This window comes from Neodiprion lecontei, chromosome 5 (genome assembly GCF_021901455.1).
Source record: "Neodiprion lecontei isolate iyNeoLeco1 chromosome 5, iyNeoLeco1.1, whole genome shotgun sequence".
NCBI lineage: Eukaryota > Metazoa > Arthropoda > Insecta > Hymenoptera > Diprionidae > Neodiprion > Neodiprion lecontei.
The window spans coordinates 34,554,171-34,581,731 of NC_060264.1; the positions used below are offsets into that span (position 1 = coordinate 34,554,171).

Consider the following 27,561-nt stretch of genomic DNA (forward strand, 5'->3'; position numbering starts at 1 on the left):
AAAAAACCAACGCTAATTTTCCGTTCGCAATCATCGAACTATGTTCAAGGAAGACAAATACAGGCTTCGAGGATCTGACTTATTTCGGATTACTTGAATCATTCGAAAGTCAAATCAGTGCATCGGCGGTTTAACCGTCACATCTGCTCTTCCGACCAACTTCCGGTTCATCGGCACAAAGAAAGATTTTCAAAGGAAGCTGTTGCCCGAACGTCCTTGGTTCAGGGTACCGGAAAAGCGCAAAGAATGACGGGTGACGAGTAGAAACCGATTTGAATTGTCGCAGCTTTTATCGGTGCGCACCTCTGCGGTATAATTGCAGACTATAAAGTGCGAAAATTAAACGCATACATAACGCATTCGCCCCGATAGCCTTCCTGGTCAGTTTTTTCCTTCATCGCTGCAGTCGGCGCGCGAACGGAAGCTGACTGGTTGAGCACGGGAATTCCATCCTATTTCTACTTCGCGTAGTCGTTCGACCGTCGCGACGGTCGCCGTTTTCGCAAACTTTTCGCAAGCTTTGTTGAACGCTGATCGCGTCACGGGCGTAGGTATCAATCACGGTATGTGAATGACTGTCGTCGTCTGCGCGCACGCATTATTATCGTTAAGTCTGTAAATACTGTGCATCAAGGCGTCTGTATTACGCTCGCGCAGAGGGCTGATAACTGGCGGAGATAAATCACGGCTGAAATCCTTGATTCTGTACCAAACCGTCCTGCTATCGCGTTACTTTGAGGTTAAGTTCAGTGGTGATTTGCAATAAACGGCCTAATTTCAACTGCAGACCTAATATGAACAGGTGAGTTATGACTCTGTCAGAATTATAAATACCTGTTGCTTATCTATAACATTTGATTAGTATCATAAATCCCCGTTTCAGATACCTTGATTTTTTCGTCGCTCCTTCCTTTCCTCATTTCGCTACGCCAGTATAAATCGTTCTCAGCATTTCTTTCACTGTCCGTTCGGAAGTACCACAACAATAAACGCGTTATTAAGCTATTCGTTTGTTTTTTTTTCAAATTCTTCAGCTGAAGGATGACAATCAACTACGAAGTTGTCGCAGATCTCCGCACGTTCCATCAGCATCGAATTTCTTGTGAGTACATAAATACCTACTTGTGCATTATTTGCTTTGAGTTTTAATTTTAACATCGGTGGCGCTACGTCTAGATACTTTTTTTCTATGGCCATGCATATTCATGCATGCATCCATACGCATCTGTATTCAGATCATACTGTATCCATCGCGTTGCGACTTGCGGTTTCGGTGTACGCATTATAAGATACACACGCGCACGCCGCGGTTGCGTCTCAATAATTATTCGCTAATCATGGAAAGCAAAGCTGGCAATTTTGCGGTGCATTATATTTTGCTGAATGTTCACGTGCTGATCGTGCTTATCTGGTAAGTAAAAAACTTCTTCACCACAACTTATACCGCGCGTATATTATAGGAATGCAATTTAAAAGGCCGAGGAGTTTCGGTTATCAATGGAACTTTTGAAGAGAAATTGTATATTTTCTTTTTCCAATAAGGCAATTTTTTTCACCAAGCTGACTCGGCAATGGTAATTTTTTTGTCGAGATTTATTCGGTATTCAAAAATGTCGGTATAAATCTTGACACGAGCTGTACACCACGTTTCAATTGATTATCTGTCTCGCGTTAAAGTGAAGAAATAATAAATCCCCCAGGCGAACTTGCGATACTGGCACACATAACGCTTGACGCTTCTCATCTGTCCAAGCGTAACAGACACCCAATCTTATCAGCAGTCGGCTGTTAACTCAGACGCATTGTCAGTACATTGTTTAACGAATAAATAAAATACAAAATTTTAGTTTGTACTTTGCACGCATGCTACGGGTGAATGACATGGTCATGACATTAGGGTAAATAATTCAATCATTTTCGATGGATGACGCAAGGCCACGTTCTCCAAAACCTGATATTCAGATCATTATCACTGTTATATTATCTGAAATTAAAACACCTGCGTGTATACAGGTTTTCCTTCTTTTCTCTATTCGAAGTCGAAGGTGAATTATGAAAAAGTTATACGCACGTTGCCTCTAATTGGTGTTTCGTAATTTGCATTTGAAATAGAACGAGTAAAATGAAAATGTGTGTGCCCCATGTACGAAGAGAGCAGTCGTTGACTTTTAAACTTACATCTATAGTCATCATCAATAATTTTTTATATTCAATTGTCTACATGTATAATGTATATACGTGTATGTTAACCTAGCATCTAATGAAAAGTGGTAAGGCATTGTGCCAGGAAATTTATTTTTCTTTGTCATTAACAAAGAACGGATACATGTATTGCGCAATAACCTTCTCTTCTCGTCTCCTCTTCTACGTCCTCCTGCTCCTCGTTATGTAATCGTGTAATTAATTACTTCTATGACTCGTCGCGCGGGTTGTTTTACACTATGTATATATGCATGTTCATATGTGTCACATCTACCTATTTTGCAAAACTTAGATGAAGACGGATTGTCAACCAATTTATTTCGAACGTTGAGATCTTTCGCGTCATGATCGTTGTCACGATTATGATCATTAGCGCGCGTGTTTTATTACGTCGGCATTACTTTCTCCCCTTACCTATGAATTTTGAAAATTCGTATTCTTTATTCACCTACAAACATAATACAGATTGTTTTTCTATTATGACGATGTCACGAGTACGAAAATTTAGGTACGTGCAATTAAAACTGTTTACTGCAGTATTTTCATTCAATTGCTAATTTGATTTACGTTCAGATTCGGCAATAATACGTGCACATTGTAAGAATTGATGAAAAATAATACCTAACCTGTTACTGTAAGGATTAAATACTGCGAATTTATTTTTTCAAGGGTGTATCGAAATCTCACTTATGACAATTTTCCGTCACCCTAGCAACGAAACATAAACGGTGAATCTATTCATTGATGTCGAATTGTGTGATAAAATTTGAAATTAATAAATGTTGTCGTGTCCAATAAATAAAGAAGATAATCGTAACCCTCGAGCAAGCGTCAACGTAGACTTCTGTCGTTTACTGCATGTCTTCATCAATTTATTGTTGTTCATCGGCAATTGTTTTATTTTTTTTCCACTCGGATTTTTCCTATTAAGCATATCAGCTAAGCTGCAAGCACTTGTGTCTCTATCTCTATCTTCACAGTTTGACAAGAGTATTTAAGTGTTTGTCAAAGCCTAGGTGATACCAAAGATTCAATTCTGGTTTATAATTGAAGTGACATCATAAAAGATGATGAATATAAAAACACTTAGAAACAGTAATCATTTAGGATTTATAAGTGTGAATATAATCTGATCGTCGATATGGATGATCGACTCACAATTTGATCTTGTCATTATTGCATCAATTTTATCGATAGTAACAACGTCGATGACTGTGTAACCAACTGTTCCTGGAATTATTATACGTATTCATAAAAAAAGAAAATCGAGGTCAAGTCTACGGTGATTATTATAGATGATCAAGGAATTCGGCAATTATATTCAGTCAAGAATTGGCATATAGACGATCGGTTCGAACGGTGGCCCGCCTCGTAACATCCTGTTGCTGTATAGTTGTAATTTGCTCATCCCGCTTTCAAAAGATAACAATACATGTATAACGTGCCATAGTCAACGCTAATTACCGTTGACTAGAGATATCAATACTCATTGTCAGGCGAACCTATGTCTATAATACAATATGATAATTGTCGCTAAAGTTATTTACCCATTGCTGTTCAACATTTCGAACGATGAGTAACATCGACCACGAAGTTTGACGGTAGGTATTTTTTGACAGAGCCGTACAAAAAGCATGGTTATTATAAGGACTTATCTGTACGCTGCAGTTCAATGAATTATATGTATATGCTTGTGCAAGTTCTCACTGCTTCTTAGATTTGGTGACAAACATAAATATTTCAAAAAATTTTAAAGCTGTCTTAAGAGTGATCTAGGTAGGTAGATAGATAGATAGATAGATAGATAGACAGATAGATAGATAGATAGATAGACAGATAGATAGATAGATAGATAGATAGATAGATACATACATACATAGACAGGTAGGTAGGTAGGTAGATGGATGGATAGATAGATGGATAGATAGATAGATAGATTATATAGATAGATACTTGTAGATGTACAGACAGTATGGGTATACCTACCTACCTACCTAAAACGCTACATTCTGACATCAGACTCGCGCGTGATATAACAGCTGTAACATATGTCTGCATAGACGTAGGTCTGTGTTACGTAGTAGGTCAGATATTGTTATTACTATTTCGATTACGAATTATCTAATGGCTCAGAAAATAAATTGTCGTATACGTAATGCAGTGCACTCTTGATATTATCGTTCGAATTCGATTTTATTACGAGGTTGAAGTCAGTAAAGTTAATGTGATGAAACGTTAGGGAAAAATCATAGATTTGCAATTTCTAAATAATTTGGTAAAAAACTGGAAATATCAGTTTTCTATCATGGGAATTACAAATGATTTTTTGAGGTAACAAGTTTACTTTTTATCATCTAGAAAACAAATTGGCTTGAACTGACTTTTTTGTACATTATATTTTTCTTCACATCGAATTGAATTTGAACCGAATATTTTAGGTTTTAGTAACTTACTAGAACTGGGAAAATGGCAGGGAAAACTAGGTTCTAGGTCTTGGAAAATCTGAAAATGTCATGGAATTTTTTTCCCAACAATTTATGGCCACCTTGGTTACTGCCTCATTACGGCTTACTCAGTTTCAGACAATCTTAAAGATGCGGAAAAACTATTTTTCCTAAACATTCATTCTTACGCTAAAGTTATTAACTTTGACCTCATATTTTATTACTGTATTGTAGATAGCTTTTTAAATTTGTTCTTATTTTTCATCATAATTATAGGTAGTATTTTACAGGTTATGCTGATTGATGAAAAAAAAAAAATTTCGAAATTGTACTCTTATTTATGCTGCTTGTTTTTTTCCCGTTTGAAGAATTATTACATCATAAATATCGGTTGTGTCACAAAATTGGGCGACCAAGAATGATCAACTTTTACCTGCCATCATCCATTTTTTGGTAACCAACTTCCCCCGTGATTTTACCCAAGTAGATAATTACCGTGTATCGTTGTTGACCTATTGGGTTAACAAAATCCTGGATTTTGTTCTATTCATCAGAGTTTTCATAACTAGTAGAACTCGCGGTCACGTGATATATAAGAAAAAAAAAGAAAAATACTGCAGAAGATTTACACTATCATTTTGTTATTATCATTCATTTATTTATGTATAATGTACAGACATGTTGAGCGTGTGCTGTGTCGGGTTTTCCACAAAGAGGCGATTTTTAGTCGTTAAAAAGATGCACGTGTTTATATCGTGGTCAAAAGTATGAGGGGTGAAGAAAAAGTTTGACGAGGTTGAAGTTAGTAACGTTATCGTAACGTAACACTAGGGGAAAAATCACTATTATTTTAATTTTACAATGATTTTTCAGGAACTAAGATTTCAAAATATGAGCGTGATTTGCTTTATTACGGTTTACTAAATTTTTAGACAATTCCAAAATGGCGCAATAACGGTTTTTCCTCGGTACGAATCGTTACGATAACGTTACTAACTTCAGTACGATAAAATTCGTTGTTTTCAAAATCCAGCGCCAATTTTAAACAGATCATAGGTTCGTGCATACGTATAATACACGTAATTCAGGTTATGTCCAGATGTTTAGTCTCGCAATCTGCAATTATGTAGTATACCTACAGCACTTGAAATTATTTGAAGCAAAATAATCGTGATGTCAATATGTGAATATACCTGATTGCCCCAATTACCCTTAATCGTAGGCAATTTTTTATTTCAATATGTTATTTCTCGATTGACAATTAAATATTAATTTACGTACACGCACCTAATTATCGTACTCACCATATGTGTGCTTCATTTGTTAGTTTTTTTCACACCTGAGGTCACAAATGCCTGCAAATGTCTAGACTTATCTTTCGTAATATCCGTATAAATTTCGCCTGTATTAAGTTCTTGAAATTTGAACAGTCCTTGGATAATACCTAATAATTGTTCTGCGATATCTTTGGGTATTTTATATTTTTACAAACGTTTTCTCTTCAACTAGTGTTAATATTATCTACACCAGTAAAAATTATCATTTATTGTATACTTGTATCCACAAATCGAAACAATTAAAGAGTTGATGATAAAAAAAAAAAAAAATAACGACAAAATATACAGATAACATTCCATCCCTTTGTTCCATAGCTTCGATGAAAAGTTCGCCCTACATATACATATACACATACACGATTAAATTTTCATTAGAGCTAATTGTTGTGGTAACAATGTATTAAAATAGAGTAGTGAGGCTAACACGTGCAGTAGACGACGTTTTGTCTAGGTTAAATTAGTTGTACAAATACTAATGGCATTTGTGAAAAAGAAGTGATAGATTATTAACCCATATAGTATTGAAAGATAATGACGATACTAATTACAGGTGTACCAACCCATTGTAGTACATACATGAATACAACATACATACCTTCGTCTCTTTTTACCTATAAGGATATACACGGATGTCGTTGTATATGTATGTAAGAATGAAATACATTTGTTACACATGTACGTCACAAACTTACGACCTTGTGCAAGGCTGGAATTTATTACCAACTGAGAATACGTTCGAAGGTTCGGTTTATTGTACGATGGTTTTTTTCTCGCTTTGAAATAAAGAAACCCGGCAACAGTCCTTCAAAAATTCGATCGTTATATGTGTATGCGAAAAGAAGATAGCAATGCATCATCGTGTGCTTTACGTAAATACCTATCTATGTAAAATTCAAAGCTCGGCCTAAAGTCCTTATGACGTATGTTCGCTTATAACTCGAGAATAACCGAACCGATTTTGATTCTAATTTGTTATCTGGATAGCTACAACGCCTGGTCGGATTTAAGGCTACATGTAGTAATAATGGTTTTTATCACTTAAATTTTAGATCTCTAAGCGTAACCGATCTTCTTCATAAAATTTCTGCTGTTTAGATTTTTTTGAAAAAATACGATCTCGTGTTTTTCTTTTTTTTTCTGTAAAAAAATCTGTTCCTTAAAAATTTGAGGTCAATTTCTGGACATATTTTCAGTACCAGCCAGAAAAAACAGTCTTTGTCGCATACAAATTTTTGGGATTTTTGATAATGAGGAAGAAAAAAAAAAAAAAAATACAAATATTGAACGATTACATCGAAAAGCAGAAAACGTTTCAGAAAATGGGATCTCATAATTTCTACAGTCTGAAAATTTCGGATGCTAACGAAGAATGCTCAACTTTTCGATGGAATTGTTGGAATTATTTTTTGTTTGCAAAAGTCTCAAAGAAGCTGTTTTTGTAACGACAAAACGTGTTTCTTTGGCTGCTGCTAGAAGACTGTTTGAAAATAGAATTCACACTTCGAAATGTGAAACTTTTTCTTTCACGAAGAAATACCATGTGTCATATTTATTTTCCGACCACAGCAAATGGTTGAAATTCGAAGTCAAAAATTTGACGAAAATATATAAAATATATATATAATATAAAAAAATAAATAAAAGAGGTGTGAAATTTGAGAGATGTTCATTTCTTAGTAGACCCGATAACGTATCAAAGTAGCAGTTAAACTGAAAGTTTGTCCTGATCGCTTTAATCTATAATTGGCAGAATCGCGCATATATACGAATCTGTGGGGTATACTATTTGACAATTTCATAAAAAAAAGTCTCTCCAATTCTACGAAATTCTTTATCTTCTCCTCAGCTGGGTCGACTCATTCCTGTTGCAATTTTTTATTATTATACACGATTGGCAAAAATCCAAACAAATAACAGACGGAAAGAAAAAAGAAAGATAGAAACAAATCTACAACTTTTGAGGACTGTTAACTTTTCACAGATGTACGTATTTTTTCCTTGAGTAAAAATAAAAGGATAGAAATAGAGAGATAAATGAGATAAGAACTGTGACATAATATATTGACCTAATGTTGTAAAAAATTTATGTGCCGTACAATCTATATATGGAAATAAGTGTATGAATTTCGACACAAACCTGAAGATTATGACCACTCGACCCGAAAATGTGCAACAGAGTTTCTTTCGGTTGTTCATTCGTGTTTGTAGTAATTGACGAATGAGTGGGTGTAGAAATGTAGAGTAACTAGAAAACAAAATGATCGCTAATATGGAATTTTGAAAAACGTGAAAATATGCCTCACAGAATTATTATATACACAATTCTATATACAAATAGAATCATCAAGATTGTGTTTTTACACTTTCTACACTTTGACTTTTCTATTTTTTATTTTCTATATTTCGATTTTTAACACATTTAAATAGCATAAAGTAGATCGTGGCGACATTCAAACTTTCGATATTCCGATCCTGCTCATAAATTTTCACCCCCACGATTATCAAATTTGAACAGTTTCTTGCAGCTGGTTTTTGTCGCAAAATCAATAAATAAACCATTGGAGCATGCATGTATTCCCGGTCTCTGTGTAACAAACGTCGACGACCTACGTGAAGTCCGGCACACCGCCTCTTTTATCCTCGGCACCCGTCGTCAGTCGAGTGTTTGTTATACACGCGCCGGATGAAAGTTACACGTATACGTACACTTTACAGCGTCACGAATACCCAGAATGTAGCCGATGCGACACGCGCGAGTAAATTGCGTGCTAAAACTCACGTGTCTCATCTGACGCAACTCGTTTGCGGTCTCTGTGAATAAACTTGGATTTTTGTATGAATTATTTCCAATTAATACGCGTACATGTAACACACTTGTCCCCATATATTGGGGATGATAATTACGGGATACAGTGGCAGGGTCGCCACACACGTGAAAAATCTGAAAAACCTGAAAATATCAGGAAATTTCAAAAGGGGTCATGGAAAACCGGGAATCGGCAGGGAACTTTTATTTTCTGCGTGGAAAATATTGAAAAATCAATTTTCTATCATGAGAATTAGAAATGATTTTTTGAGATGACAAATTTACTTTTTTACGCCGAGAAACAAAAAATTGGCAATTCGAATTGAATTTGAACCGAATACAGAGTTAATAAGAGTTGAGAACGATTTAGGTTTTAGTAACTTACTAGAACTGGGGAAAATGTCAGGGAAAACCTGGAAATATTGAATTTTTTTTTGTATTACTTAATTTTGATTGTCTGAAGCAAACGTTTGCTGACAAGAACAAATTCCCTAGAAAATCGACCGGTTGACAAGTGGCAGTCACTGAACTCTATTGGCAGCCAAACATAACCTCTTAATGCCTATTAATTGTGTATTCTGAAATTATCTGGCAACGTGGTGCGATTATACAGGATATGTTTAGGAGTGCAGCTTCTTTCTTTAACAAAGTTTCTCTCGCGCTGAACTGGACTTAAGTAAGTTCGGTACCAACGGCGTCAAAATACCCTAGATCGGTGGTGATTAATTGTTGTGACGTTGAATCTGTCGGGGGAAAAGATGAGAGTGTTTTTTAAAAGCCGTGGTTGTGTACTAATGTAATAAAAATAATTCCCTAACAATATAGGGATTTCTTAGAAAGTTGGTACAAAACTTACTTAAGAGCTTTGACCTCGGAAAAAGGGCCGTGTCGTGGAGTTCTAAGCACACCATGCATACTCACACCACGACTAGCAGCGCTAAAAACTCCCTAGGACAGAGGCAGAGCTACTCGCCAACTTGGCAGCGTAAAAGAGATAAAAGCAATTCTTGACAGCACTGGAACTTGATATCGGAACGCACCCTAAGAAGGGTCGGCTCGCGATGCAGACTTGATTCACTACGCATTGGTCACGCTGTTTATCATGCTAGTAACATTGTTACGAAGTTTGCAGTTACGCGTATAAACTAGGCGAGTTGCAATCGTCGAGCAGGTCCTTTCACGAGAACCTCTCGGTATAAGGATTCTTGCACTTCAAATCATATTTTCAAAATATTTCCAAGTCTGCTTATTACACAAACTCCCGACGATAATATTTTTTCCGAATTCAAATCCATTTCAACTTCATTCTGAAAATACCGTTGAATTGTACATTCAATACATAATTGCTGGTTCGGGCTTTATTACCACGTATGTACGTACAAAATGAACGTTTACATTATTATATATAATAATAGTGATACAAAAAGCCAAGTTTGATTTTCATATAAAAAACAATTTTTTTACTCGACACTTTGCGAGCCTTTTGTGCGAAATGTATTTTTTATTACTATCATTTTTTTTTACTCGCAACATTCAACGCAACAAAACCGTTTCACGGCCAAGTATATGGTATTAGCTCGACAAATAGGCTATACTCGTATATGCGGAGAACGGAAGAAGACGAGCGCGCACATTTTAGTAGGTCGTCTAAAGACAATTGCATTCTCATTTTATAGGCCATTGCAGGTGTTAACTTGTTTGAATAATAATAAAAATACATCTACAAATGTACACGCATAGGCGCCCATAAAATTCTATGTACAAAACCCGCGTGCACTTCGAAGACTTCCTGCATGTCGTATGTGTGCGCGAATCGGTATTGCCACTGCACACGTATCTATAATATGCATTTTTACGGTCGCTTGCAGGTTTCAAGGACAGTGTTGAATTATCTACTCCATATCCCACCCGTAATAACACCCGGGTGATTAAGCCGGGGTTTTACGATTTTCAAATAGGTATTTACGTTGCAGTCTAAAAGTTTAACAAGACGACAGCGTTAGTTTACGATATCAACTTCTGCGCTAATGCCGCACTCATATTGCTAATTTTTCTCATACTCGTCGTAATTACATATCTATATGTAAACTAATTTTCCGGGTGAAGTTTCAGGATTTTGTACATATGATGCATTGAACTTACAATTAGTATATAAGTGACGAAAAATTATTCAAAATGCAACGTGTGTATACTGATAATATTTTGCATTCAAACTAAAGGCAGTATGTCGTGAAAAAAATTGCAAGATATGAATGCAGGTTTTATTTGTTATTATAATAACGCGCTCCTACAAAAGTAATGGTATATTTTTCTATTAAGAACGTTTATTTATCTTCTTTTAATACTGCTCGTTTGATTTTTCCCGCCAGGTGGCGCCACTGGTTGTCTGGATTCTTGCTAGAGCGAAAGAGACACGATTTTTAGATTTCGAAAACCTGTTTGGGGAACGCGAAAAATAGATGTCAAAAGCAATATGCCTTCTGTGTAAAGTTCAGTTCATTTGTTCGAATTTGCCAAAAAAAAAAAAAATTGCATGCTGAGCCAATAATTGATAATCAGACAGAGAAGGTGGCTTATCGCGAAAAAACATCAAGCCTATAATTACGTTAGCGTGTCAGAAAGATGTAGAACGAAGGATTGGTAAAAAGAAATTCTTGGGATAACGGATGCTGGTATGGTTGAAGGTCACCTTGAACACAGCGGCAGCTTTTAACGAATAAAGAATCTTATATTTATGCACTGGGACTTACAGTGATGAACGAATCGTCGGAGACATCGTGCTAATGAGTATATGAAAAGATTCCTTGTAATCTGAAAATTTATTTCATATTTCGGAAATATATATATATATACATATGATAAAAAAAAAATGACACCATACATTTTCGTTGTAACTTTTGGGGGTATTGAATTGGTTCCACGACTCGATGAATATTGGAGCATGGAGATTGGATCAGCAGCAAAACTGACACATTTTGGTTGTAATCGTGAAATTGACGTGGGTCTGACGGGATAAATCTATTCAAGCGGCATTCCACGTATCTTGTTAAGAGCGATACTGATTTTAATTTGAAAACCGAGTGGGTACAGTCAGAAGTCCAAAGAGCGATGGTTCCGTCAGCCGGTCACGTGGCCAAATCCCGGAGCTGGATCAATAAAGATATTTTATCCTGCCGAAAAAAAATAATAAAAAAAAAACTTCCCTAAGGTTAATTAGGGGATTATCCTGGTGTAACGGTTCGAAAAATAGCTGATATTCGATGGTAAAAATACGCTAATGAATCTGATGTTTTTTTATGTGAAATCAAAGCACTCATGAAGAACAGTAAATAAATTTTTAAACGTTTATTTATTTGTTTATTTTTTTTTTGAATTTATTTTACAAGGTTGAAAGTGACTTCGAAAAAATAGGATTCTCCACGGTAAGCACGGTGGTGGCCGTAAAAATACTATTATTAATATTACAATGTATTCGCGATGCGGATTAACTGACGCAAACATTAATATTCGCCCTGTAGATAATTTACTATAGAAGAAATACCCTAATTTTTCTTTATCATATGCAATTCTAACTAAATCGCAGGATTGCACAGTCGGTATAGAAAATCTTGATTTCTACCTATAATATAAGATCTGCTTGTTTATCAACGGCCAACGGATTTAAAAATCTTTACATGAAAAGAGATTCTCGTGAGTCCTCAATATGTTATTTTTTTCTTTCACTGCGGACTTATTCATTTGATTATAATCAAGATAAAAAAAACTGAATATTTTTTACCTTTTAATCGGCCGGTACAATTCGGTTAATGAGATTTGCAGTTATCGTTATGGTAAAAACTTATCGAGCTACACTTATAAACAATATATATTATGCTGTGCATGGGCTTTTTATTCGATATGGATAACACTAGGGTAGGATGATAAGTGTTACATATCATATATACATGTAAGAGTTATGTCATGTGATATGTTGTATTAGAGAATATCATGTCATACCCGCTTATTCGCAAGACTCAAGAGCTGTTTTCACGCTGGAAAATATCTTTCCGCTATAAAATGGTACAGAAATGTTGTAATTAAAACGATAAAAAAAAAATAACTTCCTTCAGTTATCTTCCAACGGGTTCTTTTTCCTGCGTTGCGGATAATATTACATTAAGTATAATATGTGAGTAATACGATAATATGCTGTGCACGTAATTTATGTTTTTCCAAGAGGTGTATAAAATAATTGCTTGTACTGTATATACATCGTCGAATTTACATGAAAATAAACGGCGTGAAGTCATTTTATTATTTTAAATCGATAGTTATTTGTACGAAAAAAAACTGCAGTAATAATCCGTGAATAAAATCCCGTATCATAAACAACGACGATCAAAAAAGTGAAATCGCGCAAGCGTTCACTCGATGCATGCATGGGATATATATTTCACATTGTACTTGCGAAACATTCGTTCAATTCGCAATTTAAAAACACGTGTTTCAGTATATTCTTCTTCACCCCGATGATTAGTTTTTTTTTTTTTTTTTTTCTCCCTACTATATCCCCCTCACATACAAAAGAAGCGATTTAATGTACATAAATAAATTTATCAGACACTGTACGCATTATCGTCGACATCGTCCAGATACTGATAAACTCTTACGCACCTATACGGTATATTGCATATTATTGGTCAATTATAGAAGTTTGACGTAACGTTTTCATTGTCACGTTATACATGATATGCAAACACATAGAGAAAGAGAGAGAGAGAGAGAGAGAGAGAGAGAGAGAGAGAGAGACTTGTCAGTCTATTGGTAGGAGCGGCAAAAGCTTAAGCGAATATCAGTAACATTCCACTCACGATCAACGGATCACAATCAGCATTGATCGACGTTAAAAACCGCTCGTTTTGCCGCACGTGTTTATACGAATTGCTGCCTGATGTGGTACGTATATATAATAATTAATAAGAAAGAGCAATAAAAATGTGCGTGCGTTACGTATTTAACAGTAATATGCGCTTTTGTTTGTTAGCGTTTCTCTACATATGTGCTGTTCAGCCGAACATTATGTTCTTAAACAGGCACCGCGCACGCGTCAGAGCCATGCGAAGGAAAATTCAACAATTGATACAATACACCGACATTATCTGCTTGGATCGTATAATATTATACATGTATAAAAAGGCATAATTGTTTCGTTACGTTGTACTACATGAGGTTAAAGTGATTGACCCTCTGTTCAATACTGCGAATCAGAAGATTCCTCTCGAGGCGACGACGTCGGCTTCTCCGAAGGGGCTTATATTATCAGGCTGAAGTTTGTAGCTTTATTGTAATGATGGATATTTAGAAAAAGTCGTTACTTTGCAACTTTGGGAACACTTGAAGTTTACCTAACCGTTAATACGGCATCAACTAATTCAGACTTTGTAAGTGCAACTTCTTCAGTTATTCTAAAGGCGCGAGGTAGTAATCTTTTGTTTCAACGTTTCGATACGTTAACGTTGCTAACTCAAACCTCGTCTTAAATTAGGGAAATCGAGAGTATATATTGTAACAGACTAGCTGTTTGAGCAGCTGTTATTCTCCGTCATATTTACCGAAAGTCGAAAATTTCAAGGCGGCATACTTTTCGTTTGTCTTTTCATTTTCACAGAACATTTTCGCGAACATATCGAACCTGTAAGCCATGGGTATAATGATTATCCTTGCGTAATGTACTGTAATAACGAACTCACGATGAACTGGCAAATTGTGGCGAAACCGAGTGGCTAAGTATTACAGCTATATCTATCGCTAAGGAAGAAGGTGTAGGAAAAAAAAGAATAAAAAAAAACCGCAAGACAAAAAACCGCGCACATTCCTGTTACGCATTTGTAGGTATGTACTATACCAAGAAGAAGGAGACACCGACATTGCCGAGAAGTGCTGTTAGAAACGCGATTAAACCGCAACCAATCGGAGAGTTTCGTATTAGAGGCTTGGCCAATGATGGAGTCGCGTTCAGGGGGCTCGACTGCTGATGTAACCGTGAGGTTATTTTAAAAAGCAGTTCTCTCTGGCGGTAGAGAACCAGTCGTATATTCCTACCGACGCGAGACAGACTGCAAGACTCGAGGCAGGAGAGCCATTCACTTTGTCCTCCGCGGTTCTTCGATCATAAAGCATTCTTTTAATAATTTCCCCGATTTTTTTTTAAATTCGGATCGGCTGTTCTTTTATTCCGACCTCTGGAAGATCGATCACGATCGAATATTCGCCGCACTTTTCATACCGTGAACCAAGGTACATGTCAATCAGGGATCAAAGCTGCTCTGTGTGTACCTGTAACTGAATATCTTATCGTCGATTAAGTACGATAGTTTTGTTAAAGCGAGGGAGGAGTGCAATAAGTTTCTGAACACCACTGGACGGTATCAGGTATGGTAGATTTTTTTTCGCCATTTGTTTACATCATCATGGTCATCAATCACTTATCCACATCACGTTTCTTCGTGGAATCAGTTTCGTTGCATTCCGCGACCTTTGTCTTTCGTCACGTCTACGTGTTATAAATCTCCCCGATAAAAATTTTACAATACACATATATGCACGGTGAAACGGAGCAAAGTCGTTATCTGCTCGTTTGCAAAACGCGATAGTCGGGTGTTTATTGGACTCGTTAAAACCTGACGAACGGATTTCGGAAGGCGAATCCATAGCGCGTAGTGTTTGAACAACTCTGTAATCTGCGATAGGTATGTCAGAACTGATATGACGATCGTTGTTACTTGGAATTCCGTTTTCGAATATTGAGCGATTGTTCAATGTCATCGTAAGTGCGAAAGGGAATGCGCGGTTAGCGAATTCGGTGCGCGGTATTAATTTGCCAAGGACACTTGGTCGGATCGAGATCGGCGGGGTCCAGCATCGACGGAGAAAGAAATGTTCCTATTTTCGCTGGCCAAAGTCGTTCTCGAACGAACACGCGACTGTTATAAACGGTTTGTCATTACTCCAGTCGAGACGTTCGTTCGGTACAATAACGGTTTGTCCGCTCGCACCTGCCTTGGCGATTTAATTTTTGTGGCAAAATGGAAAGATCGTTATGATTACCAAGTAACTTATGAGTTTAAGGGTGACTTGGCACGTGCACGGTAAAATAGTGAAGACTATTTTTAAGTAGGGTGATGTTGCGTCAAAACGCGTCGTCTCTCGTGTCTTGTGACTTGTGCTACTCGTTTAAAACGACGCGAATAGATCCGCCACACACCCGTTTAGAGAACACGCTATCTCTCACGGTCAGACGTTATTCCGCCAATGAAATTTCACAGTTGTTGCACTTTCGACCGATGTCTCTATTAATATGAATGCTGAAACTTTACTTTCAAACATTTTCGCACGGCTTCGCGATATACTCTCGTGGCTCGAACAACGAATCGAAAGCAACTAGCCGCCACTGTTGGACCGTTGACCGAGCGCGAGACGCCGAAAGATTCAGGGAAAGTTATGGGTACCAAAACATGATCCCAACAGGATCGGAACCTGGTTCACCCAATCGGTCGAATCACTTCTCAACGGTATTGTGTGAATTCGACCGTCGAATTGCCGAGCTGTGTCCGAACAATTGTGAGTCTGTTTTAGGTGGGTTTTTTTTTTGCTTTTATGATGGTAGGAACAATGATGTCTTGCTTTTGGAGCTGAGGCAGGAATCATTTAGGATTAGTGAGTTGGAGAAGAGGTGTAACAGGATCACTGAAAAGGTCGCCTGCGAAACTCCGGCGCACGTTTGTAACAAGAAGGAGAGCCTTAAGTCGTCGCCAAGGTCTTGGCCAATAGGAAATCGCCTCAGTGCCCTGAACTAACGAAGCCCTGAAGTTGAAGCGGAGTATGATGGTACCGACAACTACACATTCGACTAATGTTCGGCTGCTGATAGTTAGCACGCTGCTTGCCGCAGCGGCGTTGATTGACGCTAAGAAGGCCAATCGCGACGACGACATCGAGGAATCAAGCCGCCCGCCTCCATGTGACAGGTAAGTGGCGTCACGTGACACCGTAATTTATCGTAAGGGTTATGCGAAAGACTTGATCGTTTTCAATGTCAGCACCATCGCACGTTACCGGCACTATCGGTTGTATCGGTACCTGCCTTTCCGTTTTCATTTGTTTCAACTTCCATCCTCGCAATATAAACGAGTCAATGTGCGAAGTAAACTCGCTCCCATGCAGCAGCGCGGGAATTCGCGCAGACAATGGAACGCTCGTTAACCGTCGATTCAAATTCCTCGAAAAACATTCGACGGTGCTTTAACAATCGAAGGTATGTGTGTCAGTGTCGCGCTCTTGGGCTTGTTCGTTGGTTCGTTCCTTCGTTCATTTTCGAATGCTGCACCAGTCTCGTTAGCTGGCATTAAGACGTTGAAAAACAAACTCTATGCTCGCAACACTACATACCCCACCTTCGAATCGTTCTATTTATAAACGCGTTCCATTTGACGTTTAAGTGTCTATAGCAACGGTCATTTCTCTTCAACGAGGGCTCGCGCCTAGCGAAATGAGCTTGTGTCAGCTATATTCGGTCATTTCCTGTCTGCATCGAACGAACCCTCTTCGCACTGTTGCCCTGCCAACACCGGGCAACGTGTCTGTCGATACAGTCAAATCTTTTCTTACTTCTCGAAAGCGTCAATCACTTTACAAAATCTCACAAATTTTCGCAAGAATTTGTCAATTCGTTATTCAGAAGTTGAAAAATAACGAATTTGAATCTATTGTGCCACCCTAAAATCCAGTGTAAATATTTCTGCCCAAAGACTAGACGCTTTTATACGCGCAAGTATGTTTGTTCTATTGAAAAGGACCTGTGCTTTTTCATACCTTTGTACATAAGCATAATACATATTTCCTTATAAAGATAATAACCCAATTATTTCAGTCCGATCTATTGTTATGGCGACATCTTGCACACCGTGCAAACGAATTCTATCTACACCGATTCGAAGACCTTCGTCGATATGAAGATGAGGAATCCTCAAAACAAGACACTGCTGTTGTTTGAGGAATTCATGAACAGCACCGGACACGCGCCGACGAAGACGGAGATCGAGGTGTTCGTCAACAACACGTTCGAGGCTGCGGGTTCGGAGTTCGAAGATTGGGATCCGTCAGACTGGACGGAGCATCCGAAGTTCCTCGACAACATTCTGGACCCTAATTTGAACAAGTTTGCCTCCAGTTTGAACGAGATATGGAAACTTTTGGGGCGAAAGATGAAGGACGAGGTGAAAGAGAACGAAGATCTTTACTCGATAATATACGTTCCCAACCCGGTAATTGTGCCCGGTGGAAGATTCCGAGAATTTTATTACTGGGACTCGTACTGGATCGTCAGGGGCCTGCTTCGTTCCGAAATGCACACTACCGTCAGGGGAATGCTATCGAATTTCGTCAGCGTAGTGGAAAGAATAGGCTTTATACCGAACGGCGGAAGAGTTTACTACAAGATGAGATCACAGCCACCGATGTTGATACCGATGGTCAAGGCTTACCTGGACGTTACCAATGACCTCGATTGGCTTACGGAAAACGTCTGGCTTTTGGAGAAGGAGTTTCAGTTCTGGATGAACAATCATACCGTGACATTTGAAAAGGATGGGGTATCCTACACTATGGCTCGATATTACGAGATTTCCTCCGGCCCGCGGCCCGAATCCTACAGGTAAACTGCTGTAGTCGGTAGTTATAACTATTACAGATAACTCTGAAATGTAGGAAATCATTCAAAATCCCATCTATTATTGGTACGACAGCTCGCGTCGCGCGTTTTGGACATTTCTAGCGACAAGTTAAAATTGTGTTTTCTGAATGCAGAGTTTTAGATTGTTTTTCAGTATCAACCATCTGCAGTTGAGCGTACCCTGCTTTGAACGATTCCGTGCGGGCAATAGAGTCTGTCCTTAATCGTGTTTTTTTTTTCATTTACTCAGAGAGGATTACGAATCTGCTCAATATTTTCGTACGGATGCGGAGAAAAATCTGTTCTACAGAGAATTGAAAGCCGGAGCTGAGTCCGGCTGGGATTTCTCCAGCCGTTGGTTTATCTCCGAAAGTTATACCAATAAAGGTCAGTAGGGAATTGTTTGTCCCCTCATACATTACGTACCAATCAGTTCATCGATTCGTTCATTGTACAATCATTATATTTCATTCTTGCAGGCAATCTAACAAGTATAAAAACGTCCCACATTATTCCCGTGTGTTTGAACTCGATATTATACGGCAACGCAGTTTTGCTATCCGAGTTCTATACACAAGTTGGTAACGCGACGAAAGCCGCAGAATACGCGAGTATCGCTGAACAGTGGCAAAAGGCTGTGACGGCTGTTTTGTGGCACGATGAAGTCGGCGCATGGCTCGACTACGACTTCGTTAACGAGGTGAAACGTGACTACTTTTACCCCACGAACATCGCGCCCTTCTGGACCCATTGTTACGATCCTGCGAACCGCGAAAATCACGTGGCCAAGATTTTGAAGTACCTGGAAAAGAGCCAGATCATGATTCACCTGGGAGGCATTCCCGCTACGCTGGAGCATTCCGGTGAACAATGGGACTACCCGAATGCCTGGGCGCCGTTGCAGTGGATCATGATCAGAGCTTTGAACAACACCGAGGACCCTTGGGCGCAAAGATTAGCCTACGAAATCAGCCAGAGATGGGTGCGAAGCAACTGGTTGGCGTTCAACGAAACCGGCTACATGTTTGAGAAGGTAAGAGATGGGCGAACTCGGTCCCGAAAAAGCCCAAACGTAGCTGCATGATGGTGAAAACACTCCGAACCCGATCTTCAAGTCCCACCTCGCGACTTTACGTAGCTCTGTACTCTAAACGAAATATTATTCATAGACGAGGCAAGTTCTAGCGATTTCCCAGTCACCTGCATGACAAAAAAATGTCCTCGTAGCGAATTACTACGCGGTTACTCGACCGTGAATAGCAGAGAAACAAGTTTATCGCTTGCTACGGCCCGACGCCATTTTGAAAATCTTTTCACCGCGCCACTTGTTGCAGTATGACGCAACCGTCGCAGGGGGTCACGGAGGCGGGGGCGAATACGAGGTCCAGCTGGGTTTTGGGTGGTCAAATGGCGCCGCTATGGAGTTGATGTATAGGTACGGGGACAAACTCACAGCCGAGGATTACTTCACTCCGAACGACGTTTCGAGTTCCGCTTTCGAACAGCAGGTTGTCGTATCGTCTACCGGTCAGCTACTCACAGGAATTCTAGTGCTTATCATATCGTTAGCAACAGGATTCATAGGGTGAGGTAGGTAGAAACGGTGATCTCGTCTTCGGCATTCAAAAAACCTCGAGCTTGATAACATGAATATTTTTGTTTTTCTGTTTCAGAATTTCATCTGGTATAACCGTCTTTGTATACACAACTCTAGATAAATCATAACTGCAAAGTATCGAGGGCAGGTTTAGTCTATATCTCGATACCATCGACAAATTTTGATATGCATAGATAATCACTAATACATAACTATAGACAATAATATAACTCTGACAACAAAAGTCAGGTAAGGGTAGCGGATGGTGAATAATTTACTCTTTGTAGCAAACCATTTAAGCCTGCGCTGCATCAGCGCTAAAATTCCTGTCAGTCTAAATTAACAAGAATTTAGTCACTCCAGTGTTGAACTGTGCCAATAATTATACCGTGTCCATTAACCATAAATTAATTAGCAGGATAAAAGCGAAAATGCAACATGTGATTTAATCCTCTGCTGTAAATTGACGTGCAACCTCTTCCAATTTCTCCTAGGCATTTAACGGTAACCGTTTCTGAATGAACTAGAAGTTACTAATTGGAACAGGTAAATTGAAAATTCGTAGCAGGGATTCGTATTCGTATAAAGTATGGTAGATATTATATTTGTATATATATATATATATACACACACACACACATGCGCTCACACACATCTATATATATGCATATGCATATGGGTGTTTATCACGCGAATCATCAGTACACTTATTGCCGGCTTTTAAATTATTGCTTATTGAAGAGCGAGTCAATTTATACCTCTGCTGTTACGTAACTCTATATAAGTACGTATGCTTACTCCACGTATTACTTGACGTATACATATACAATTAACTGCTTAACTTACATATTTGCCGAAGCATGATTACTTTTATTATACAGAAGGAAGTACGAAACAGACTTCGTGGAGCGTCGTGAGATTTTTTTTGTCCTCGCTGCAAATATGTATGAGATCCATAATTTGCATGGTGGGTTTGTTGGTATTCCAATCTCTTTACCTCTGGCAAAACTGTTTATATTAATCGAATCCGCTTAATATTAATTATAGTATGTCCAAGGTAGATATCCTAACGATATACCTCATGGTTAATTAATATTAATAACCAATTTTTTGGGGGATTTCAGTCACGATTGAAAACAAAATTATATGCAGATTAAAAAAAAGAATATTTCTAATCTTTGAGGGCATAAATTGAATCAAGCGCGTCATTAGAGCATTTATTTTGCAAAGTTTTCGTGAAACGTATTAATACCTTTCATGTTATATGATACAATCAATGGTTCAAAGCTTTATTAATAATAGCATAATATTTTCTCGGTGCCTCTTTACCAACTATTCCAGTCAAAAAATTACATTTTATACATAGCCCTGTGAATTTTGAGAACATTTTAAGTCTTATTACGATTTACATGTCTTGATGCATAATTTATTTCGTGACCTCCGACATACCTTTAAATACCTCCAAGTATGTTTATACATATACATATATTTTTTTCCAAACTACGAAAAGCTGTTTTTTTTTTTAAATCTTTTTTTTCATTATTCTAAACTTAATTCACGTGCGTCACATTTTGATTGCTCTTTACGTTATTAAAGTTCAGAATAACAGCATGTGGCGTTATTAACATAATGAATTTTGTCATAAGAATTTAGTACTTATTGCTTATACCAGTGAAAATATAACATATGTATATACATATATATTTGTACAAATCGTCCACAATTCGTACAAATAATACAAATAACCAAAAGTTCAAAGAATAAGGGCGTCGGCTGATTAGGATGAGAATTATTTTATTTAGTAATATTTGGCATTCCGATTAACGCTTGCTTTACGCATGTATCCAACTATACGAACTCGATAGATTGTGAATGTAAGCTTACGATGAAAACAAAGACAACTAGATTATTGCTTATGCATGTAAAAAACTTCGCCGATATACTTGCTTCGTAACCCAAGCCTTAACATACGTAAAAAAAAAAAGTAATATTCGAATCATATTAATTTTATTAAGGATACTTGAGCAAACTTTTTATGAAATATCAGTAATAATATTAGTCGTAAAAATAGCAATTTTAATTTTACTAATGATAATAACTGTAGTCTTAAGGATACGTATATGTGTATATTTTCTTCTCCCTATTTTTCTGTCAAATTTTCCGTACATACCTATTTATTTTATTCTTAAACAGAAAATCTTCTCCTCTCTTTCACTGGGACAATACGGTAGCATATTGCATGTTTCTAGTATAAATATTATCAATTCAAGTTGTATTCATTTTTTAATTTCGTAGCGAGATGTGCAAATCTCAAATTTTACTACCTGTACGATAATTAATGAATATCCAACACCGCAGGTTGTGAATTATCTGAGATATTAATGTACATATATATACCATGTGAAATAGAGTATAGTTAGAAATTAAATTAACTTATTGGGACTAATACGTCCTGCTATAGTAAATGCATGGCCGATGGATTGTCTGTGTTCTTGTTAGTTTCAGTAAAGAAATCACGAAAAAAAGTATATTCAGCCTAGTAAAGTAGTATAATACGTATCTTCTTTCTTTTACTTTACAAATAAATCTCTTTGTCGCACTTATGAAATAGAAGACAATGCATGCTCCTTTTCCCTGACCCTATTATCGATATATAGACCTTGAAACTCCCTGTCGTGAAAAGTAATAAAATAATAGAGAAATTAATTCACTCCTTACAAACCATTCCTCATTAATTATACTCTCGTTATTGTGTTGTTCTGTAGTGACGTAGTTCTGTCTTGAATCGACTAATGATTGGATATTTACTTGTGTTAGTAGATTAGTTATCCTTGGAATTTTTTGTTTCCCGAATTTATTGGTTGAATAATCCATTGCATGAAAAACTTTTTCAGTAGCAGATCAATCTTTACATTCTCACATCAGGACTGACTATGTCTTTTTTTTTTAGTATATCGTCATTATTAGAATATATCTATTCTCGTTATTACAATTTTTTTCAATTGAAACAAAAAAGAATTTTTTAAAATCATGAAGTGATAAATTAATCCAAGTGAGAATTGTTCGAAGGAGACAAAGGTGTATAAATAATATCGATGATGCTTGAAATTTTTTTCATTATAATTTTCCGTGATTCGATTTGAAAGAGAAAAATAATGCGAATGAAAAAATCTCTTGAGACATCACGAGAAAAAAATAATCATTGGCACAGTTGTTTTCCATGTGGAGGGGAAAAAAAGAAAAAAAAAACTGACCTATACGTAGAAAATAAGAGAAACTCTCGATGAGATCATCGCTTACAGCTGACGAAAAATGAAAGGATAAAATAAGCCAATTCAGATTAGATTAGATTAGGTCGGATTAGTGGCAAAGTACGTACATCGTTTTGTTTGTAGCTGTGCAGGCATTTGACGCCTTGTCTATAGTTTAACGACGGCCTGTAATTTGTCAGGCACAAGTGTCGGGGGTTTAATTTACGTTTGTTGTTTCAATTTCAGTATGGTGGTGTACAAGAGCCGGAATTATTATGCTCCTGCACCGTCGACGATGACGAACAAGAAGGGGACTAACCCAGCGACGAGCGGAAGCCTTTACAGGAAACGTGTCGCCTACACGGAGCTCAAGGATCTAAACTACGATTGATAAATGCTCAAAGATTAGGAAGACATTTTTAAAGCGGGTCTGATCGTGTTTGGACTAGTATTTCTTTATCTATAAAACGAGTGAGGTTCGACTTTTACAAACATTATGGAATCCTCAGCGATGGTCATCCGTCGTCAGAAGTTATCGGATAATATTTATACATACGCTTCCGTAAGTTTAAGTATAGATATTCGTCATGTTTGTTCCTTTGCTCAGACGTGAAAGTCCACCGCTCTTAGTAGGAATTCTGTAGATTATATAGCTATGAAAATAGCACCAATTAGTGACCAGTTATGCAAATACAAGAGCAACGTTATTTTGTACATGTAAGTTCTTTGACACGGATATAATTTACTCAGAAAATAACTGGTCCTAATCAACCTTGGAGCTCGAATGTGTTTCTATGAAGGAAAAAAAAATAATAATGAAGTGCCTAAAAGTCGTACGCAGTTGCGATAGAACTACTCCCTAGCTATTTCATTTCATGTATATGTATCATGTATATTTCTCAAACTTGTGCGATATCTTTTAGCTAATTTTCTTGGCACAATTCTCATCTTATTCCCTTTCTCCTGTGTCTTACATCAGTTTAGGTTATTTTATCGTTAGACGTAAAAACGATTTTTAAAAAAAATTGACGCGATGAAAGTGAATTAAGGCAACTGCAATGGCCGAGCAGAATTTATGTACCATATATTTGCACGTAAGATCAGCCTTTTGAGAACGTTCGTTACAATATTTTCAAATGGGCATTAGGATATAATAAAATATTATAATAGTCCAGGATAATAGAAAATATGTTTGAATTTCAACGATCTAGAAATATTTAGTTCAAAAATTGCTAAGTAGTCTAATTGTAAGTATATGATAATTGTACAAATTCATCCTGCGTATGATTATGTTTCGTCAGTAAATGTATCTAGATTCTGATGAGCGAGCGATTTGCACAAGACAAGCATTTCAACTAGTTCCTTTGGCGACCGACTTTGTGCAAAGATATTTTGATCCTCATTCGTTTCAGCCTGTAGCGTGTAACGTGTATTGAGATCTGGGGCAGCGTTTTGCAAACTCGTAATATGTAAATATTACACAGCGATGATCAAAGATAATATTTACGAATATTATATACTTTGGTTTACGTTACCGAGTGTGAACATTTGGTCTGTACTTTTATCTTGACCGTATGGAAATGGCAGAGATCAGTATTGTCAAATTTTAACTTGAGATCGCAAAGTACAATGTATAATAAAGGAAAATTATAGATGGATCAAAATCCTAGCACCGGCTTGTCGATAGCTAGACCAGTTGGAAATGCTTACACCTATTCGCAGGATAGCTATAAAAATTGAGAAAAAAATTTCGATAATTTATGAATATTCGATTCAAAATTCAATGAAAAGGTAAACTGTAGCTAATGCATTAATCTCCAATTCTCTTTCGTCACTTTTCGCGTTCAAGTCATTCTGTGAAGGACAACGTAGCCAAGATCAATTTTGGCCTTACTATTTTCCACGTGAAGTTATAGTAATTCGATTAAAATCAGATCATCTAACTTCGACCAGTGATTAAACGTGTATATGGATCATCGACGAAAGAAAACCATAAAAGATAATGTATGATATTCTATGAAGCAAATTTGACAAAATTAGGAAAGTAAATAAACAAAATTTGAAAATGATTAAACAAATAAATAGAAGTGTAAATAAGTGAATGACTAAGAGGCCATGACATTGGATTTTAAAATGGTAACAAGTATGCGTGTATAATGTTTTTTGTGTTCGCTTATCATCATATTTGAATAACGGCACGGTATATTGGAACTGGAACTATAACTTAAATATATAATTATTATAATAAATACTCAATTAACTCATCCCACTGAGGGATGTGTGTATAATCTGCAGTATAATGGCCGACTAGATATAGGTATGAGAGTTTAGATTGTTATTTTATAATGTGAGGATTCCTGTGTATTATATATATATATATTATATATATATATATTGTACACATGTATATTATTGTGTATGGGGAAATAGTGATGGCTTGACATTGTGATCAATTATTAGGTTTCATCACATGGTATACAATTTATTGTTACTGTCTGTATAGTATCAGTATCAGAAGCTTGCACATGCAATTCAGGGTAAAATTGATACAGGATATTTCACAATACACTTTCTCTTCGACATGGTGAATACGCACAAAGCAAAACGGTCATATTTCCCCACTGTTTGCTAATCAATTATCAGGAATACACCCAGTCGAGGAAAGTTATTTGAAACATAAATTGCAAAGCTCCTTTTGTTTTTTTTTGTTGTTTTGTCTGCAATAGCAGAATATTTCAGTATTTTGATATACACATATAGGTTGGATGTTGACCGTGTGAAGTTTATACATACAATGATTCATATAACTTATATTTTCCATTGATTTGCATGTACTTGATCATTTGTTTGTTCAACACCATCAATAGTGAGATAAAATTTTAAAAAACACCGGATTTTTTCCTTGTCTCCTTCTTCAATATTAATTGAAACAGTTTTTATTGAAATTTTTAACCAAAATGTCTGTATATTAAGCTTCGACGACTATTATTTCTACAATACGATTACTTCTTTTATTTACGGCTGGAATAAATATCAATTAAAAAAAAAAGAAAAAGAAAAACAGACACAAACGGAACTAAATAAAATCAAATCATGCATCAAATCACTGTACATACAAATAAGTAAATTGCAAATTAAAAGGAGGATAATACGAAAAATGAAATAAAACGTGGAATAAACTGCGTATGTGTAATGTATTAAAGTGATGACTAAATTATTAATAAATGTATTTTATTTTTAACGATATATTTTAATCAGTTTAATTACCTAAGCAGAAGTTTTCCTTACCATTTACTGGAACATACAACAAATGCAATACATGTCAAAACGTATTGCAACTTATGGTGCCTAAAAAAAATCTGTCGTGTTTTCTGAAGACGCGTCAATTCCTGCGCATATGGATTATCGTAAAATTAGTTCGTCGAATCGTCGTGCGAGGGCAGTTAAATCGCTACTCGCACTACGCTCACCAACTTGTGGCGTCGTCTTGCGGACTGATAAAGAACTGCAGCATTGAATTGCACGGCTCACAGACTGCGCTTAATGAGGCGTAGTGCAATCAATTTATGACCGCTATTAAAACTTGCCGTCAAATATTCTTACACCCTGAATTTAAACACCTTCGACAAGACTTATGCCTTATGTTGAAAGGAGTTTTGATCTCTCTCCGTGTGTTAAAAAAAAAGGGTTCAGTTGTGAACGATTAGAATTTTGCAAACAGATAACTATTGGTACGTTATGTTTCTCTGATTGTTGATGAAAAATCGGTAGGACTTGTTAAACGTCGTAGGGAAAGAAACGGTACATAGCAATGAATAAATCAATAGTATCTAGTTTAACTGTTATTTTAATGCCGAAAGTTGGTAGCATATATTTTAATAACGATTCTTGTCTAATCCTGTAGGAGAGCCAACGTCGCGGTATGCGTAAAAATTTTTTTACGGTTTATTGCGCCGCCTAACATCCGTGCTAAGGAACATAAAAAAATGTTATTTCCTCAACCAAATGATATTGAAGCTGGGCTGTCTCTTCTGATGGTAAATATCTCCCCTTTTCCACGAGAAAGAGGTCAGAAGAGTAACTCCAGCGTGGGAAGAACACGTTATACACGCGCCACAAAAGATCACTGTTCCTTCACAGAATTCTGGAAAATTTTCAACCCGTGACGTTGATCACAAAAAGGAAGGAAACGGTGAAGAGGAAGGAAAAAATCGC

General features: G+C 36.9%; 1 protein-coding gene across 4 annotated transcripts; it reads left to right on the forward strand.

Moving 5' to 3' along the window:
• The first annotated feature begins 416 nt into the window (after nt 1–416).
• On the forward strand, nt 417–26,587 carry LOC107219707 (trehalase). 4 transcript variants are annotated; one of them, XM_015658021.2, is made up of 8 exons: nt 417–802; nt 1,035–1,102; nt 16,435–16,795; nt 17,698–18,480; nt 18,749–18,885; nt 18,978–19,531; nt 19,833–20,083; nt 23,593–26,587. In XM_015658021.2, the coding sequence occupies exons 3-8, from the start codon at nt 16,650–16,652 to the stop codon at nt 23,735–23,737; spliced, it is 2,016 nt and encodes a 671-aa protein (XP_015513507.1). In that variant the 5' UTR covers nt 417–802; nt 1,035–1,102; nt 16,435–16,649; the 3' UTR covers nt 23,738–26,587. The 4 variants fall into 4 exon arrangements, with proteins under 4 accessions (XP_015513507.1, XP_046597418.1, XP_015513506.1 ...); XM_046741462.1 differs by lacking the exon at nt 417–802 and having other exon boundaries at nt 900–1,102; XM_015658020.2 differs by lacking the exons at nt 417–802; nt 1,035–1,102 and adding an exon at nt 14,843–15,200.
• Nucleotides 26,588–27,561: the final 974 nt, after the last annotated feature.